Consider the following 20,251-nt stretch of genomic DNA (forward strand, 5'->3'; position numbering starts at 1 on the left):
CAACCTGCGCATCATGATCGTGTTTTGTGTGTGGGGACAAAATCTGTGCGCATCCGGTTTGGTAACAGTGAAATGCACACTGTAAAAAACGATTTGTTGAATCTACTCAAAATATTATAGGCAACAAATTTACACATAATATTGTTAAGTTTCGGTTGGTTTTATGAGTAGATAAGCTTGAGTATGTTATTTGGATGTGGTCAAATAAATTGAGTAAAGATGATAGAAATAAAATTATTAAGTCAAAGATCCATGAAATTGTGTTATTTTAGCTGAATGATTAATACTATTATATATTAATTCTTACATGATATATTAATTTAGACCAACTCAGAAAGGTTCACATGTTTACTTTGGATTTACTCGATCGGATCACATAAGAGAAAAGGTATCAGGACACCAGCAATTCTTGAAAAACATTTATTTAAACATCAACGTTTTGGAAAACAGTTCTTATTAAACAGTACAAAAGCAGTTTTTGAGGGGCTATGTCTGTTTTGCATGTTATTTTAGCATTAATACGTGTCACATATCAATTTGCAAACCATGTAAAAAATATATCATTGAGTTAATAAAGCCGCATACAAACATGGTCTCTTTTTTGTTTTCTTGAGTAAGGCAGCTCCAAAATGCAGGTGTTTCAGCCTAGCTCAGTGCTTTCTGTGGTGGTTGGGCAAGCCAGCAGAAAATACGGAGCGTTGCACCGTGATTCGCTCAGTGTTCTGTCCCTCATGGGGACACTATGTCATCGCCAAGTCCAAGGGTAGAGCTAGAACATTCAAGCCCCTTGAGTTCTGACATAGAATTACATTAGAAGTGCCCATCCAAGAAGGCTCAAGGTCATTGGCCACAGATAAAAGGACTTCAAATCATATTATCTACAGTAGCTTTGTTTGGACATACTTTCAAAATATTAGCTAGCAGTTATCATCATGAATCAATTTGACAATCTACTAGCAAATGCTTTTAATCCTTGTCATATGAAGAGAAATTATAGATAAAATGTATCGGTGCTCATCGGTCATTGGACAAAAACATTACACAATAAGTTGGAAATCCACAGTGTCTCCCATCCCATACTGTCTCAGCCTCCAGTATTTATGCTGAAATAGTTTGTGTTGGGGGGCTAGGGTCAGCCTGTTATATCTGGAGTATTTCTCCTGTCTTATCCAGTGTCCTGTGTGAATTTAAGTATGCTCTCTCTTTTTCTCTCTCTCTCTTCCTTAATTTCCTTCTTTCTTTCTCTCTCTCAGAGGACCTGAGCCCTAGGACCATGCCTCAGGACTACCTGGCCTGATGACTCCTTGCTGTCCCCAGTCTACCTGGTCATGCTCCTGCTCGTTTCAACTGTTCTGCCTGTGGCTATGGAACCCTGACCTGTTCACCGGACGTGCTACCTGTCCCAGACCTGCTGTTTTCAAGTCTCTAGAGATAGCAGGAGCGGTAGAGATACTCTGAATGATCGGCTATGAAAAGCCAGCTGACATTTACTTCTGAGGTACTGACCTGTTGCACCCTCGAAAACCACTGCGATTATTATTATTTGACCCTGCTGGTCATCTATGAACATTTGAACATCTTGGCCATGTTTTGTTATAATCTCCACCCGGCCCAGCCAGAAGAGGACTGGCCTCCCCTCATAGCCTGGTTCCTCTCTAGGTTTCTTCCTAGGTTCTGGCCTTTTTAGGGAGTTTTTCCTAGCCACCGTGCTTCTATACCTGCATTGCTTGCTGTTTGGGGTTTTAGGCTGGATTGTTGCCTGTGGTTCCAAAGAAGGGGAAAAAAGTGCAAAAACATGAGGTAGGCCTTTCCTGCAGTCAATGACCAAAATCGCCTTCTTTGGTCTCATGGGTGAAATGTTATTAATATTTTTCATAATTTCATAAATAATAAAGATTATTACTTTGAAAAAAAATCTCAAATCTGGTGTTTCAATGTCAAACAGTTGTGTCACATTTTAGTCTTCTGTGATGTATATAAAGTGTAATGTTCTGATACAAACTTAAACTTGAATACATTTGAACTCTATATCTGACATGGTACCGGTGACTTCTTCTTTCTAAGCCCATAACTGTGTGTTATAAGTGACCCCATAACTTTTGTTTCAAAGTAAATTTGTTTAAGACCGAGTATCCCTCAGTATGACCCTGATTTATCCCACTGCAGTAAAAGGATCATCTTCAGAAATAAGTATGTGGTAATCTGACAAAATGAAGACAAAATGCTATGCAGACATTCATTGAGTATACAAATATTAACAACACCTGCTCTTTCCATGACATAGACTGACTAGGTGAATCCAGGTGAACGCTATGATCCCTTACTGATGTCACTTGTTAAATCCACTTCAATCAGTGTAGATGAAAGGGAGGTGACAGGTTAAAGAAGGATTGTTAAGCCTTGAGACAATTGAGACATGGATTGTGTATGTGTGCCATTCAGAGGGTGAATGGGCAAGACAAAATATTGAAGTGCCTTTGAACGGGGTATGGTAGTAGGTGCCAGGCTTACCGGTTTTGGTCAGGAACTGCAACGCCTCTGGGTATTTTAAACTTAAAAGTTTCCTGTGTGGATCAAGAATGGTCCACCACCCAAAGGACATCCAGCCAACTTGACACAACTGTGGGAAGCATTGGAGTCAACATGGGCCAGCATCCCTGTGGAATGCTTTATGAGTCCTTGCCTGACAAATTGTGTTCTGAGGGAAAGGGGGGGGGGCTGCAACTCCATATTAGGAAGGTGTACTTAATGTTTTGTACACTCAGTGTATATAGTCATAATTGGAACTCTAACTGCCTACTCTATTCTATTATATTCTGGTGGCAGAGTCAGGATTTGGCATAATCAGCATGAGTCCATAGACCCATCCTGCCTGGTGTCAACTGTACAGGCTGGTGGCGGTGGTGTAATGGTGTGCGAAACGTTTTTCTGGCACATGTTGGGTCCCTTGATACTAATTGAGCAACGTTGGGTGTATCTCATAAACTGGCCCTGAGTATATATAGAACCTTATTTAGTAAAGCGTTCTTTAATCTCATCCAAAGAACCAAAAGGTTCTATATAGAAACCCAAATAACATTTTTTTTCTACGAGTATAGACTGACATATATAAAAATATTATTCATATTTTCTTCAACATACAAAGGACCTCATAAGATTCTTAGAATATTTTTCCATATGGGTAAGCAATTCAGGCTCGTGTAGCCTGGCATTTTACATAAAATGTTCAGTACATAATAACAATTTTGTGAGAAGGTAGACCGATGCCCTCTCACATCGGAGAGACAGAGATGGTGATCTTGCTTATAGCTTATTTTTTATTAACAACTTGCAGACATCTCTGTAGTACCTTCCACACACTCAACAGAGTCCTCCATTTGAACAAACTGAGCCCTTGAGGCAGGAGGCCACGGGTGTGAGTAATCAACGGGACATTAAAGGGAGAATTAAAGGGACAACTCAGTCTACATTAAAACACACAAGTAAAGGTTGGGCTGGTGGATAAAGATACATAAACTGGATTTAGATTCGATGATGAATAGGATCCTTGAGTACATTTGCACAAATGACAGTGAAGGCTACTCCTCCACAAATTCCTAGGCAAGCTAATGTCTTAAAATTAAACTATAATATATACATTTTTGCTAAACAGAAATTATTTCTGATGTTAAATTCTGATGAAAAAGGATCCATGTAGAACCTCCCACTGGGCAAATACTGGTCAACGTTGTTTCTACTTCATTTCAACCCCAATAATTATATGTGAATCAATGTGGAAAACTGATTGAATTTGCAAAGTCATCAACTTAAGGGCATTTCATATTTTTTTCACTGAACTGTGAAAAAAATGCAATGACATGGTGACGTTTTATAGATTTCACGTTGAATTCACGTTAGTTGACAACTAACTAGACATTGAACTGACGTCTGTTCCCAGTGGGCTTTCAAAAAGGGTTCGTTTGGATGAGAAGGGTTCTAGGTAGATCCCCTTCCCCTCCACAAATTAGCCTTTTTTTCCAGAGTGTAGTTGGTTAACTGTTGGCAAGCAGGCCATGGTTGGTGCAATGTTGGCATTTTGAATAGGGGGGTGCAGCTGCTAGAGGCAACAGCAGCTAAAAAGCAAACTATATCAGCAACCATCGGTTAACGACAGGGATTTGATCAGCAAGCCTTCATCCACACGGCCTCAATCACAAGTCCCATAACCAAGTTCACCAATAAGATCCAACAGCCGTCCTGTTGAAAGTAAAACAGAGATACTGAATTAAGAGGCATGAGAATAAACCATTATCGAGCACTGAGTCTACAACAGTAGTACATGCAGATAGCAGTACAACCATAGATATACAGTGAGTAGCATTATCCGTGGCTTTTCAGTAATTGTTAATGAGTCTTGTGGTTCCTCACCAGTAGATTTCTTCCAGTAGATCAGTCCAGCTACTACAAAGACCACCCCCAGCAGCAGCCCACAGACACCGATCACTATCTTATTCTTCTCAGACTCAGGCAAGGAGGGGTCTGCAATTATACGTTTAACAAAGATTATGGTCTCCAAACCACACGCAAAAGAAAATTGTATTTTAATCTCCCTATTCAACAGAGGCATTGGGCTATACGACACAAACTGGTGAACATTTCAGAGATGACTTGTGACTGATCTACTCTTCAGCTGATGAGTTAAGAGTTGTCTTTCCTTGTCCCCATGTTCATATTAGTGAGCCCTAAGATGAAATAGCCACTGTTCTGCAGCCCTGTTGGGGAGTCGGGTGAAGTCATTCTCACTTATTCACTTACTCCACCCACACACCCTTACTCCACCCATACCCTTACCCCAGTAATGAAGTTTGGGCTCAGTCTGGCTGATGTGCTCCACCATACAGGTGATCCTCTCTCCAGTTGTGGGTGTGTACTTCAAATAGGACTGTATTTGGTAGCTCCAGAGTCCATTGGCCAGTACGTCAGTGGAAGTCACATCTGAGGTCACTTCCTCCCCATTCCTCAGCCACGTCACTCTGATGTGTTTGGGGTAGAAGAAGTGGACACTACACACAAGGCTGGAGTCACTGGATGTTCCCTCTAGCCTCAGTGTGACATTGGGCTCAACTAGAGAAGGAGGTCAATGAATCAATGATGATACGTTATAACTGGAAAAATAAGGTTTCAAGCAGAAATGGTGAGTGCTTTGCTACAGAGATCTGTAGCCTAAAATGGTGGGAAATGTGCCTGACCAGCACTCCAATGTTGAATTTCCAAATTTGTCTAAATTAGGTTAAGGGTTTGGTTGGTAAAGGGTAAGTTTAAGATTTTGGCTAGTCGGGCTGTCAATGGGATGCTAGTCAGAAAAGTCCCCTTAGACTGTCCCTTCTCAGCTCAAGCAGTTAAATCCACAGTCAGTAAGATTTCCAGTTGTTTATGGTTCCAACAATTCCTCCTTTATTTAGAAGAAGATGGCTTTGAACTACTGTACTTTACTAGATTATTACAACTGACCTACAGTATTACTCCATGGTCTATGTTTTGTTGAAACGCAATCATGTAACTGAAGAAAATGTGACATGTTATCAAGTACTGCAGAGCATATGCTATAGACATAAAACAAATCAAGTGAAGGATAACTTCCAGTTGTTAGTGAATTGTTATAATCACCCATAAACATCTCTGTTGTGTTGTGGATCCGATTAGCATATGGCTTGCACAACACATCCATATCTGATCTCCTCCTGGGGATCTCATCTGGGTCCTCATTCCACTTTTCTGCAGATATCACTCCCCATGCTGTGTATCCTGTCCACCTCTCTGTGGTGCTGTTGTACTGAGCCACCATGATCTTGTTAAAATGATGCTCTAAGATATACTCCATATCATGTAAATCTCTGGAGCTAAACCGACACCATGCATCATCGTGTGCAAAATCTTCATCTGAGGAATAAACTATAATAACAGAAAAAGGACATGTAAAATTATTTTTTAATAGACGGATTTGAAGTTATGCACACTTCAGAAATATAATTATTAGGATATATCTGGCCGCCAGCCATTAAATGCCACCCTGAAGAAATTGGTCCAAAAATAATTTGTGCAGCCCGCCATTGAATTTCAAAATCCCTACGTGGCTCTCGAGCCATAATTATTGCCCATCCTTGTCTTATAGTGTGTAAATTACTACCTTATAACTAGCCATACAAATGTGTTGTTTCATTGCAAGAACATGGGATCTGATTGAATGCCAAGATTCAATCAGATCAAGCCTTAACCGCCGATCGCAGACACATGCATAACATATTGTAATGAAACAGCAGGGAGCAGGTCTCGAACCATCGACCTTCGAGCCCGAGGTCCGGCGCGCTATCGACTGTGCCGCAAAAGCATGCTCGTGCGATATCGTCGTTACGATATGTTTTGGCGGTGTTGGAGTACGATATGTTTTGGCGGTGTTGGAGTACGATATGTTTTGGAGGTGTTGGAGGTGAAACTGCCTTGGAGCCATAACCAAATCGTTGAGCAGCTACTCTTGCGATCATTGTCAAGAAGCCACACCCACCTCACTCGCGTTAGAAGTTCAGAACGGGAAAGTGAAGGCTAACGAAATAATTACACTCAAAGTGAAAAAAAAATAAACGAAATAATGAGGATTTCTATCATCCTAATCGAGGTGTAGATTAGGCCTAAATCTCACATTCCAGTGTTCGAATTTGTAAACAAGGCTGCATGGGATTTCTGTTAATGCGTTAATGTTCAGCCAATTGCAATGTCCACTTTATTTTACTGTTGACAAGCAATCAAATCTAATTTGGATTATGATTGTTTGAACTCACCCACTTCAGACAGAGAGGAGAAGAGGAGCAGCAGGTGGATGGAGAAGCAATTCAGCACATACATGATCAAGTCTCAGAGTTAGAACTTTTCAACTGTGGAACAACACTGAGGAAACTAAAGCTATGTTTCAAGAACCACCCTTTCAGACAGCTGGGAAACTTCCGTTTTGAACTCAGCAGGACCGTTGCCAACCTAGATTCAGGGGTAGACGTAACATAGTAAATGTACATCCAGACATTCCAATTAGTATGATATGTTACTATTACGTTTTGGCTGTTCTTTATCCATTTTGTATATGATATGTTATGGATTTACAATTCATTTGATATGTTACGAATTGCAATTCATACAATATGTTACGAATTGCAATTAATACAACAGTGAAATGCTTACTTACGAGCCCCTAACCAACAATGCAGTTTAAAAAAATACAATTATGTTAACAATTTGCTGAACGTATTATATGTTACAAATTCCAATTTGTTTTTGCTAACGTTCGCAAGGTAGCGAGGTGACTAACGCCAATGTTAGCTAGGTAACTAACATTGGCTAGGCTAAGGGTTAAGGTTAGGGTTAAAGGTAAGGTTTAGGAGTTAGGTTAAAATGCAGCTGTATGATGTAACTTTTAAAGGAGAAACCACTGTATGTAGATATTCCATTAAAAATCAGCCGTTTCCAGCTACAATAATAATTTACAACATTAACAATGTCTACACTGTATTTCTGGTCAATTTGATGTTATTTTAATGGACAAAAAAATGTGATTTTCTTTCAAAAACAAAGACATTTCTAAGTGACCCCAAACTATTGAACTGTAGTGTACATCAAAAGGTGCCATAATATGGGCAAATACATAAAACATCCACATCAAATGTAATTTATTTTATTTTATTCAATAACAACCACTTTTGTGCAGTATTAATTGACCATCCTTACAAACCACTTAATGTAAATGTACATTACTGTGTTGTACATAGGCTGGTCCTCTAGGGTTGTACCTGTAGACTTTCCATCACCATGAAGAAAAACAATGCACAATACAGTAATTGAGTACATTGAGACATAAAGTGGTTTGTGATGATGTGGCTCAGTTGGTGGAGCAGCGGCATGCAATTCTAAGGTTGTGGATTCGATTCCCATAGGGGACAAGTACGAAAAAGTATATCAATGTTGGCACTCACTACTGTATGTTCCTTTAGATAAGAGCATCTACTAAAATGGAAAAGGAATGGCTAGACCATTTCAGTTTTCACGTAAAAGTGAGTTGCGTTTGCAAAGTATTTCAAGAAACTGGAAAACATATACCAAGCAAGTATTTTTATATTCCTCAAGAATTATCAGATGAACCGTTTTGTACAGATAATTATCAGACTCAAATGACAAATGCGGTTAAACACTCAAATACTGTATTAGCAGACCTATATAGACCTCTTTACTGCATTCATTTCAAGAACCATACTCTTTCACTTCCTAAACCCTTCCCTTTAGGTGAATCCCCATGGCCACTGTTAGTACATACTGTATGTTGATTCAGAGATAGTGGACAAAATTAGGGTTAGGCTTCTGTTATAAGAACAATGTAAATATGTGCTTAAAGGGACATCACACTCCAAAATCAAAACGTGTCCTTTGCCTAAATCCAAAAGGAAGGAAAAAATAGGCAATGTAATCTCTAGACTGGCGGTGCTTATCTTTCCCATTCATTTTTAATTTCTGGCATATGACAAGCTTTTTTAGCACCTTTATACCTAAAGTAAATTACTGTAAGTCGCTTTAGATAAATCATGTCATTTTGACATTAGACTAATTGTGGATGTCTGGAAACATTGGAGTGCAATGTCCCTGTGATTAAATGGTAATAAGAACAATATAAAGTAAGGTATTACTTAGTCCTGTTTGAAACAGAGTTAATTTCCCCGGTAGGCCGTCATTGTAAATAAGAGTTTGTTCTTAAACTGACTTGCCTAGTTAAATAAAGGTTACATGAAAATAAAACATTTAAACTTACTCTAGTATTTACTATGGCAAATCTGTGGATGGGGGAGAGAATCAACATAAACATGTTGTAAGAGTTAGTTCCCCTCTGAGCTTTGAAAAACTACAAGGGGAAGCATCTGCAAGGGGAGGCACCAGTCATGTGAAGGTGGAGGTGATAGTTTCATGAGATTTCGGGAAGCTAAAAATGTCGCTAAAAATCTCCTAATGTACAACACTTAATTCAGGAACATACTTTTAACTCACTACACACCACAAAAAGAGGTTCCTGTTTGTTACTGTTAAATTCACAAAATAGATTTCTCAGAAAGGAAGCCACCAATTGAAATCCAGAAAGTATCCATGAGGCCAAATCTAATCCGAACAAATGTAATCTAGGGCGATTATTATTATATTCACACATGGAGGACAGCACTTGCAACCATTCTCCATCAATGACCTTGCTTCGAATTAAGACAGAAACAAAACATAGACATTTGTTCTTAACTGTGGGACTGCAGTGGGACTGCAGTTTTGTTATTAACACCCTCATCCAGGACACACTGCTGTGTAATGTAATGGACTGTTGAAAGTTCAGTACTTTCAAACCTCGCTCACACAAAAAGCCCGACACATAATGAAATTAATTCCAGAGAAAAATATAGCAGTGGTCAAATGTTTTTTTGTTAGTCAGAACATTTACATTTGAATAAGCTTAGGAATGTACTGTACTAGTCAAACGTTTGGACACACCTACTCATTCAAGGGTTTTTCTTTATATTTACTATTGTCTACATTGTAGAATAATAGTGAAGACATCAAAACTATGAAATAACACATATGAAATCATGTAGTAACCAAAAAACGATTAAACAAACAGATTCTTCAAAGTAGCCAGCATTCGCCTTGATAACAGCTTTGCACACTCTTGGCATTCTCTCAACCAGTTTCATGAGGTAGTCACCTGGAATGCATTTCAATTAACAGGTGTGCATTGTTAATTTGTGGAATTTCTTTCTTTCTTAATGCGTTTGAGCCAATAAGTTGTGTTGTGACAAGGTAGGGGTGGTATACAGAACATATGTCTATCATAGGTCATCAAGGCTAAGGGTGGCTACTTAGAGAATCTCAAATATTATATACATATATATATACATACAGTGGGGAGAACAAGTATTTGATACACTGCCGATTTTGCAGGTTTCCCTACTTACAAATCATGTAGAGGTCTGTCATTTTTATAATAGGTTCACTTCAACTGTGAGAGACGGAATCTAAAATAAAAATCCAGAATATCACATTGTATGATTTTTAAGTAATTAATTTGCATTTTATTGCATGACATAAGTATTTGATACAATATTTGATACATCAGAAAAGCAGAACATAATATTTGGTACAGGAATCTTTGTTTGCAATTACAGAGATCATACGTTTCCTGTAGTTCTTGACCAGGTTTGCACACACTGCAGCAGGGATTTTGGCCCACTCCTCCATACAGACCTTCTCCAAATCCTTCAGGTTTCGGGGCTGTTGCTGGGCAATATGGAATTTCAGCTCCCTCCAAAGATGTTCTATTGGGTTCAGGTCTGGAGACTGGCTAGGCCACTCCAGGACCTTGAGATGCTTCTTACGGAGCCACTCCTTAGTTGCCCTGGCTGTGTATTTCGGGTCGTTGTCATGCTGGAAAACCCAGCCACGACCCATCTTCAATCCTCTTACTGAGGGAAGGAGGTTGTTGGCCAAGATCTTGCGATACATGGCCCCATCCATCCTCCCCTCAATAAGGTGCAGTCGTCCTGTCCCCTTTGCAGAAAAGCATCGCCAAAGAATGATGTTTCCACCTCCATGCTTCACGGTTGGGATGGTGTTCTTGGGGTTGTATTCATCCTTCTTCTTCCTCCAAACACGGCGAGTGGAGTTTAGACCAAAAAGCTCTATTTTTGTCTCATCAGACCACATGACCTTCTCCCATTCCTCCTCTGGATCATTCAGATGGTCATTGGCAAACTTCAGACGGGCCTGGACATGTGCTGGCTGGAGCAGGGGGACCTTGCATGAGCTGCAGGATTTTAATCCATGACGGCGTAGTGTGTTACCAATGGTTTTCTTTGACACTGTGGTCCCAGCTCTCTTCAGGTCATTGACCACGTCCTGCCGTGTAGTTCTGGGCTGATTCCTCACCTTCTTTATGATCATTGATGCCCCACGAGGTGAGATCTTGCATGGAGCCCCAGACCCAGGGTGATCTTGAACTTCTTCCGTTTTCTAATAATTGCGCCAACAGTTGTTGCCTTCTCACCAAGCTGCTTGCCTACTGTCCTGTAGCCCATCCCAGCCTTGTGCAGGTCTCCAATTTTATCCCTGATGTCCTTACACAGCTCTCTGGTCTAGGCCATTGTGGAGATGTTGGAGTCTGTTTGATTGAGTGTGTGGACAGGTGTCTTTTATACAGGTAATGAGTTCAAACAAGTGCAGTTAATACAGGTAATTGAGGTAGTTGAGGTAGTTGAGAACAGGAGGGCTTCTTAAAGAAAAATTAACAGGTCTGTGAGAGACAGAATTCTTACTGGTTGGTAGGTGATCAAATACTTATGTCATGCAATAAAATGCTAATTAATTACTTAAAAATCATACAATGTGATTTTCTGGATTTTTGTTTTAGATTCCACCTCTCACAGTTGAAGTGTACCTATTATATAAATTACAGACCTCTACATGCTTTGTAAGTAGGAAAACCTGCAAAATCATCAGTGTATCAAATACTTGTTCTCCACGCTGTATATATATATATACAGTATATAAACACTTTTTTGGTTACTACAAGAAAAAACCCTTGAATGAGTAGGTGTGTCCAAACTTTTGACAGGTACTCTATCTGTAATGAATACAGGCAGATGTTTAAGGCTAGGGGGCAGTATTCGGTAGTTCGGATGACTGACGTGCCCAAAGTAAACTGCCTGTTGCTCAGGCCCAGAAGCTAGGAAATGCATAGCATTGGTAACATTGGATGGAAAACACTCTGAAGTTTCTAAAGCTGTTAAAGTAATGTCTGTGAGTATAACAGTACTGATATGGCAGGTGAAACCCCAAGGAGAATCCATCATATGTTATTGTTTTTAGGTCACAGGCCATTCCAATGCTTGTCTAAGGGATATTCAAAGGAATTCCTTCCAGATTGCAGTTCCTATGGCTTCCACTAGATGTCAACAGTCTTTAGAAAGGGTTTCCGGCTTGTTTTTTGAAAAATGACAGAGTAGTTGTAGTTTTTCAAGGTGGCTCTCATTTGGACTGTAGTCTTGTGGCGCTCGTGGATGAGGGTGCGCAGTTCGTTATTTATCTCTGGTTTTGAACATACTACATTCCGTCTTAAATTTGATCATTTGTTTACATATTAGGATACCTGAGGATTGATTAGAAATGTTGTTTGACATGTTTGGATGAAGTTTACCACTAACTTTTGGAATTCCTTTGTCTGCATGTTGAACGAGTGGAACAGGTGGATTACTGACTCAAACGCGCCAACTAAACTGACTTTTTGGGGATATAAAGGACTTTATCAAACAAAACAACAATTTTTTTGTGTGTAGCTGGGACCCTTGGGATTGCAAACAGAGGAAGATCTTCAAAGGTAAGTGATTTATTTTATTGCTATTTCTGATTTTTGTGACACCTCTGCTTGTTTAGAAAAAAACCCCACCTCTTTAAGGAATACCTAGGATAGGATAAGTAATCCTTCTCACCCCCCCCCCCTTTTAAGATTTAGATGCACTATTGTAAAGTGACTGTTCCACTGGATGTCATAAGGTGAATGCACCAATTTGTAAGTCGCTCTGGATAAGAGCGTCTGCTAAATGACTTAAATGTAATGTAAATGTAAATGTTTAATGCTGGTGTATGCGGGGCGCTGTCCTGAAATAATCGCATTGTATGCTTTCGCCATAAAGCCTTTTTGAAATATGACAACGGGGTTGGATTAACAAGAAGTTAAGCTTTTAAACGATGTAAGACTCTTGCATTTTCATGAATGTTTAATATTATGATTTTTGTATTTTGAAATTCGCGCTGTGCAATTTCACCGGATGTTGTCGAGTTGGGGCGCTAGTGTCCCACCTAGCCCAAAGAGGTTATTAAGCCTTCGCATAAGGCAGGAATCGTGGTCACATGCAGGCAATGGTCAAACACAATTAGACAGTCAAAAACAAACAATACATCACAACCATACAAACAGAAAGAACTGAACTAAATAGGGAGCTGATGAGACCAGGTGAGAAATAAACACAGGAGAAATCAATGAACAAGAATGAAAGGCAGGGCTACATTCCAGAACACAAGGTTTACAAAGAAAAGCAGAACCTTACAGTATCTCCCAATTTATAAATTTTTTATTGTAAAAAAAAACACTTCTATAAAATAAAATTCACCTTCTACACTTTTTCGAATAGACAGAAATCAACAGTGAGTAATGGCGTACAGTTTTGACTGATTTACCAATATTGCACAGAATTTAATGTGATGATTATGACACTTAATGGCTCAAATCGTAATGGCTAGTCCAGTGCCTCACTTCCCATCTTTATTCCTGAGACTCAGTGGCTCTCTTTCCTTTGTAGATGAAGAACATTCCAGTAGCCACCCCCAGCAGCCCAAGAGTGAGGCCCACTCCACAGAATACAGCAGGACCAGGACCAACACTGGACCCACTGACCTTATATTCTGAAAGACAAGATGTGTCACCAGAATCAGCACAATACACAACCACTCATCACACACTGCCTTGGAATGCTTTGTTTCAGGTCTCATTTTCAGAGTTGTTTGAGTTCCTACTTAAGGTTTAATATTAAAGTAAATATATTGAACAAAAATATAAACGCAACATGTAAAGTGTTGATCCCATGTTTCATGAGCTGAAATAAAAGACCCCAGACATTTTCCATATACACAAAACCTTATTTCTCTCAACTTTTGTCCACAAATTTCATTACATCCCTATTAGTGAGCATTTCGCTTTGCCAAGATAATCCATCCACCTGACTGGTGTGGCATATCAAGAAGCTGATTAAACTGCATGATCATTACACAGGTGCACCTTGTGCTGGGGACAATAAAAGACCACTCTAAAATGTGCAGTTTTGTCACACAACACAATGCCATAGATGCCTCAAGTTCTGAGGGAACATGCAGTTGGCATGCTGACTTCAAGAATGTCCACCAGAGCTGTTGCCAGATAATTTAATGTTAATTTCTCTGCCATAAGCCACTTCCAACGTAATTTTAGAGAATTTGATGTATGTCCAACCGGTCTCACAACTGCAGATCACATGTAACCACGCCAACCCAGGACCTCAACATCCGGCTTCTTCCCTGGCGGGACCAGCCACCCGGACTCATCTGATTGGCTGGGCCTAGCTCCCCAGTGGGTGGGCCAATGGCCTCCCAGGCCCACTCATGGCTGTGCTGCCTTCCCAGTCATGTGAAATCCATAGATTTGGGACTAATGAATTTATTTCAATTGACTCATTTCCTTATATGAACTGTAACTCGTTGAAATTGTTGCATGTTGCGTTTATATTTTTGTTCAGTATAGAACCATGTACAAAAATATTATGTCCTCTCTCACCCCTGGTTTTGGGGTCCTTCAGGGCCGTGTGCGCCACAGCGCAGATGTAGACGTCTTCCTTTTGTGGGGTGAAACTCAGGCTGGAGAACTGGTGGAACGTTCCATCTTTATTAGGATAGTAACGACTGAGAGACAATCCCTCAGTCACCTCCATTCCATTCTTGGTCCAGTTGACTTTGACAGGTGGGGGAAAGAAATCATTCACAAAGCAGATGAGGGTGTTCTCCACCCCCAGTTCCACCTCATCCCTGGGGTAGATGGTGCTCTCAGGGGCATCTAGAGGGCAACAAAAGCCTGAAACTGTATTCACTCAAAAATTTTATTAAGTTTGTCAGACTTTCGAAATGTCACTGCCTATTGCCCCATTAATTTGGGATTAAGACAGATACTGTACATAGACCTACTCAAAAGATAGCATATGTGGTATTTGGTATTTTATTAGGAGCCCCATTAGCTGTTGCGAAAGCAGCAGCTACTCTTCCTGGGGTCCACACAAAACATGAAACATGACATAAGAAAGAATATTAATAGACAAGGACAGAACTACATCAATTGTAAAAAGGCACACGTAGCCTACATATCAACACATAATGTACACACAAACTATCTATGTCAAATAGGGGAGAGGCGTTGTGCTGTGAGGTGTTGCTTTATCTGTTTTTTTTAAACCAGGTTTGCTGTTCATTTGAGCAATATGAGATGGAACTGTACGCTTTCTTGAATTTGTTCTGGATTCAGGGACTGTGAAAAGACCCCTGGTGGCATGTGTGGTTTGCTAAGTGTGTGTCAGGGCTGTGTGTAAGTTTGGGATTTTCAACTCATTAATGTTTCTTATAAAAAGAAGTGATGCAGTCAGTCTCTCCTCAACCCTTAGCCAAGAGAGACTGGCATGCATAGTATATGACATTAACTCCGCTCGACAGACCACTCTGACAAAGATTGATTTTGGAGACGCACAAATCATATTGAATCACTGATTATTTATCAATTGATGTGAGACATTTCCATCAATCTTCACTTACCTTTGATTTTTGGTATTTTCGGTTCAGACTGTTTGCCCCATGTGATGCAGTTTTTGCACCAAACTCTGCTAATGGTAGCATATTCACAAGCCCTTTCTTTGTCCTCTGATGTAATAGATATGGATTTAGGTAATGTAAACACTACATCTGCTATTAGACACGTATTACTGTTTTTATTGAAGTCGCCATAGAAGACTTCATCTCCATCAATCTCAAGTCCCACCGCAGGATCACTTGACTCAAAGCATCCGTAGATAAAGTGAATTTCATGATGAACTGAAATGGGGGGGGGAAACACATTACTTCAAATTAATCAACTGAGGTTTATATCATTTTTCCAGGATGGTAATATCTACACTAGCAGTCAAACGTTTTAGAACACATACTCATTCAAATGTTTTTCTACATTTTTTAAAACAATTTTCTACATTGTAGAATAACAGTGAAGACATCAAAACTATGAAATAACACATATGGAATGATGTAGTATCCAAAAAAGTGTTATGCAAATCAAAATATATTTTACATTTGAGATCCTTCAAATAGCTACCCTTTGCCTTAATGAAAGCTTTGCACACTCTTGGCGTTCTGTCAACCAGCTTCACCTGGAATACTTTTCCAACAGTCTTGAAGGAGGTCCCACATATGCTGAGTACTTGTTGGCTGCTTTTCATTCACTCTGCGGTCCAAGTCATCCCAAACCATCTCAATTTGGTTGAGGTCAGGGGATAGTGGAGGCCAGGTCATCTGATGCATTACACTCCTTCTTGGTAAAATAGCCCGTACACAGCCTTGAGGTGTGTTCACTCATCCATATATTTATATGTCATATTCTTATTCCATCCCTTTACTTAGATTTGTGTGTATTAGGTAGTTGTTGTGGAATCATTAGATTACTTGTTAGATATTACTGCACTGTCAGAACTAGAAGCACAAGCATTTTGCTACACTTGAATTAACATCTGCTAACCATGTGTATGTGACCAATACAATTTCATTTGATTTAATGTGTTGGGTCATTGAAAAACAAATGATAGTCCCACTAAGCCCAAACCAGATGGGATGGCATATCGCTGCAGAATGCTGTGGTGGCCATGCTTGTTAAGTGTGCCTTGAATTCTAAATAAATCACAGACAGTGTCACCAGCAAAGCACCCCCACGCCATAACACCTCCTCCTCCATGCTTTACGGTTGTCACGTCTGCTCCCTCTCCGGTGCTTGAGGTCATCAGTTCACTCATCATTACGCACACCTGCCACGGTCGTTATGCGCACCTGCAATTAATTTTGTGACTCACCTGGACACCATCACGTCATTTACCTCCCCTATATCTGTCAACTCCTCAGTTTCATTCCAGAGTCAGTATTGATGTTGATATGTTTCTCCTGTCCAGATGCTGTTCTTGTTTTGTTTCATGTCTATTTATTCTTAAATCCACACCCTGTACTTGCATCTCGTCTCCCAGCGTCTGTCAATACGGAACTGTTACAGAATGCTGACTCCACAATTGGAGGCATCAGGGATGTTTTTTTTTTTTTTATTCTAATTTTTTTGGGGGGGGGGTGACGTCGGGTCCGGGTGCCGCTACCGACGCAATCGGGGATACCTCAGCTGACTCATCAGGCTCCCACGCCTCAGCCAGACCGTCAGGCTCACCCAGGTAGGATGCCAGGTGGCGCCCCAAGTGGGGGGGTACTGTCATGTCTGCTCCCGCGCCCCCTCTCCGGTGTTCGAGGTCATCAGTTCACTCATCATTACACACACCTGCCACCATCGTTACGCGCACCTGCGCTTAATTATCGGACTCACCTGGACTCACCTGGATATACCTCCTTTATATCTGTCACTTTCATTCCGGAGTCAGCATTGATGTTGTTGTGTTTTTCTGTCCAGAAGCTGTTATTGTTTTGTTTCAAGTCTATTTATTATTACATCCACACCCTGTTCTTGCTTCTCGTCTCCCAGCATCTGTCATTACGGAAGCATTAGAACTGTGGGAAATACACATGCGGAGATCATCCGTTCACCCACACCGCGTCTCACAAAGACACGGGCGGTTAGAACCAAAAATCTCCAATTTGGACTCCAGACCAAAGGACAAATTTCCAACTGTCTAATGTCCATTGCTCATTTTTCTTGGCTTAAGCAAGTCTCTTATTCGTATTGGTGTCATTTAGTAGTGGTTTCTTTGCAGCAATTTGACCATGAAGGCCTGGTTTACAGTCTCCTCTGAACAGTTGATATTGAGATGTGTCTGGGGCGGCAGGTAGCCTAGTGGTTGAAGCGTTGGACTAATAACCGCAATGTTGCAAGATTAAATCCCTGAGCTGACAAGGTAAAAATCTGTCATTCTGCCCCTGAACAAGGCAGCTAACCCACTGTTCCTAGGCCATCATTGAAAATAATAATTTGTTCTTAACTGACTTGCCAAGTTAAATAAAGCTAAAATAAAACTCTGTGAAGTGTTTATTTGGGCTACAATTTCTGAGGCTGGTAATTCTAATGAATTTATCCTCTGCAGCAGAGGTAACTCTGGAGCTTCCATTCCTGTGGCAGTCCTCGTGAAAGCAAGTTTTATCATAGCACCTAATGGTTTTTGCGACTTCACTTGAAGAAACTTTCCAAGTTCTTGAAATGTCCGGTATTGACTGACCTTCATGTCTTAAAGTAATGATGGACTGTCGTTTCTCTTTGCTTATTTGAGCTGTTCTTGCCATAATACACAACTGATTGGCTCAAATGCATTAAGAAGGAAAGAAATTTCACAAATTAACTTTTAAGAAGAAACACCTGTTAATTGAAATGCATTCCAGGTGACAACCTTATGAAGCTGGTTGAGAGAATGCCAAGAGTGTGCAAAGCTGTCATCAAGGCAAATGGCGCTATTTGAAGAATCTCAAATATAACATTTATTTTGATTTGTTTAAAACTTTTTTTGGTTACTGAATGATTCCATATGTGTTATTTCATAGTTTTGATGTCTTCACTATTATTTTACAATGTAGAAAATAGTCAACAAAAATAAAGAAAAACCCTTGAATGAAGTATGTGTTCTAAAACTTTTGACCGGTAGTGTAACCGGTAGTCAAACATGAACAAAGGCATTTACACTAGTACAGCATAAAACATCAATCAAACTCTTACTTTCTGCAGAAGTGCAAACGGCTCCAGTGAGAATCAGTACAATCGCAGAGTAGTTCATCTCGAAGCTCATCTGTGTGTTTGAGAGAGTGCTGCAGAATCTAACTCTTTCAGTCTCTGATGGGAAGCTCTGGAAAGGAGGAAACTACAAATGTTTTGTTTCTGCTATGCAGCCAATATGGAAATTCCTTTCATTCTTACGTGACCACACACCAAACGTATACACCCAGGCCAAGTTATTAAATACTGTCGTGGAAATTCACCACTAAGGACTCAAACTCAAAGTAAATTAAGCAATCTTTATTAACGCAAGGAGAGGTTCACAAACTCAATACAAGCTTGATGAAAACTCTGAAGAGGATGTTCCCATTCAGTTATTTTCTACTGCTACACAAACAAGTTATAAGCATAGATGGTTTCTGTATGGGACTGACTGACTGATACAACATGAATGATTCTTACCTTGAAACTGACATAGTGTATCACTCCTTCTAGTTTGCCGAGCAATGTTCTGGGCGTACTACCAAATTGCTTATGAGTGAAAGTGTGGTTTCCTCTGTGCACTCAACCAGTCACTCGCGTGAACCCAACCAAGACAGGTTATTACAAGAGCAGCATTGTGCTAAACCTACAATCACATACACAGCATAAAATGTCCATCACAATACAATGAGTTTGTTTTTTAATGTATGATTACACATTGCTTATTTTTCTCAGTGTATTTATCCCTGTGTTTCCTGTCTCTCTGCTCCAGTTCGTCTTGTATGTTTAGTCAAGTCAACCAGCGTGTTTTTCCCCCGTACCCCTTTTCTATTCTCTTTTGCTAGTCTTCCCAGTTTTGACCACTGCCTGACTCTGGACTACTTAACCACCTGCCTGATCATCCTGCATGCCCTGACCTTGAATCTGCCTGCCCTTCGGTACCTATTGGACTGAACTAGTTTTCACCTTTTACCTGTACACGACCATTCTCTTGCCTACCCCTTTTTGGATTAAGTTACAATTATAATACTCCAACCATCTGCATCCTGTGTCTGCATCTGGGTCTCGCCTTGTGTCATGATAAGAACCATATACAGCACCTTCAGAAAGTATTCACATCCTTTAACTTTTCCCCCCAAAAATTGATACAGCCTGAATGTTATGAATTAAATTAAGTATTTGTGTTACTGATCTACACACAATACCCCATAAAGCAAAAATGTCATTTTGTTTTGAGAAATGTTAACAAATTAATTTTTAAATTAAAAGCTGAAATGCCTTGAGTCAAGTATTTAACCCCTTTGTTATGGCAAGCCTAAATAAGTTCAGGAGTAAAAATGTGCTTAACAAATCAGTCGCATGGACTCATTCTGTGTTCAATAATTGTGGGCGTCAGGATTTCGATGTGGCAGTTGTTGATGTAATGTTTGTCCCTCATGAGACACCATAGGAACAAAGCCAGTATCACTTCCTCGAAATAAGATAACTCAATACATCTGTAATACATTTGTGCATTTTTGCAGAGGAGGTTTTAGTTTTACATCAATTTTACATCTAGCTAATGTGTTTGGTCCAGTATTTCACAAGTAAAAAATGCGTGGTGTGTTGTCTTATGTAAAAATAAAAAAATCTGATCCGCTGCACTGTTGGGTAACTGTCTGCTGTTTGTGTGTTATGTGGTAGGATTGGATAGAG

General features: G+C 40.0%; 2 protein-coding genes across 3 annotated transcripts; both read right to left on the reverse strand.

Moving 5' to 3' along the window:
- Positions 1-3,297: 3,297 nt before the first annotated feature.
- Positions 3,298-7,025, reverse strand: LOC118383730 (DLA class II histocompatibility antigen, DR-1 beta chain-like). Of its 2 annotated transcripts, XM_052457704.1 has the most exons (5): positions 6,816-7,025; positions 5,647-5,931; positions 4,831-5,103; positions 4,408-4,518; positions 3,298-4,236 (listed from the first exon to the last, which is right to left on the reverse strand). In XM_052457704.1, exons 1-5 carry the CDS (start codon positions 6,877-6,879, stop codon positions 4,187-4,189), a joined length of 783 nt encoding a protein of 260 aa, XP_052313664.1. In that variant the 5' UTR covers positions 6,880-7,025; the 3' UTR covers positions 3,298-4,186. The 2 variants fall into 2 exon arrangements, with proteins under 2 accessions (XP_052313664.1, XP_052313665.1); XM_052457705.1 differs by lacking the exon at positions 5,647-5,931.
- A 6,132-nt stretch (positions 7,026-13,157) lies between these two features.
- LOC118390941 (H-2 class II histocompatibility antigen, A-Q alpha chain-like) lies at positions 13,158-19,126 on the reverse strand. The gene is made up of 5 exons (XM_035781798.2): positions 19,037-19,126; positions 18,578-18,704; positions 15,433-15,708; positions 14,411-14,686; positions 13,158-13,506 (listed from the first exon to the last, which is right to left on the reverse strand). The coding sequence occupies exons 2-5, from the start codon at positions 18,645-18,647 to the stop codon at positions 13,367-13,369; spliced, it is 762 nt and encodes a 253-aa protein (XP_035637691.1). The 5' UTR covers positions 18,648-18,704; positions 19,037-19,126; the 3' UTR covers positions 13,158-13,366.
- Between the last annotated feature and the right edge of the window lie 1,125 nt (positions 19,127-20,251).

Source organism: Oncorhynchus keta, chromosome 12, assembly GCF_023373465.1.
Source record: "Oncorhynchus keta strain PuntledgeMale-10-30-2019 chromosome 12, Oket_V2, whole genome shotgun sequence".
Classification (NCBI taxonomy): Eukaryota; Metazoa; Chordata; class Actinopteri; order Salmoniformes; family Salmonidae; genus Oncorhynchus; species Oncorhynchus keta.

Excerpts from the sequence above, each read along its gene's own strand:
- LOC118383730 (XM_052457704.1), bottom strand. The coding sequence starts at position 6,879 with ATGTATGTGCTGAATTGCTTCTCCATCCACCTGCTGCTCCTCTTCTCC. Across the intron at positions 5,104-5,646 it reads CACAACAGAGATGTTTATGG|TTGAGCCCAATGTCACACTG; the intron begins GTGATTATAACA and ends CTCCTTCTCTAG. Across the intron at positions 4,519-4,830 it reads GCCCAAACTTCATTACTGGG|ACCCCTCCTTGCCTGAGTCT; the intron begins GTAAGGGTATGG and ends GTATAATTGCAG.
- LOC118390941 (XM_035781798.2), bottom strand. The coding sequence starts at position 18,647 with ATGAGCTTCGAGATGAACTACTCTGCGATTGTACTGATTCTCACTGGA. Across the intron at positions 15,709-18,577 it reads CGTTTGCACTTCTGCAGAAA|TTCATCATGAAATTCACTTT; the intron begins GTAAGAGTTTGA and ends CCCCCATTTCAG. Across the intron at positions 14,687-15,432 it reads GAAAATACCAAAAATCAAAG|ATGCCCCTGAGAGCACCATC; the intron begins GTAAGTGAAGAT and ends GTTGCCCTCTAG.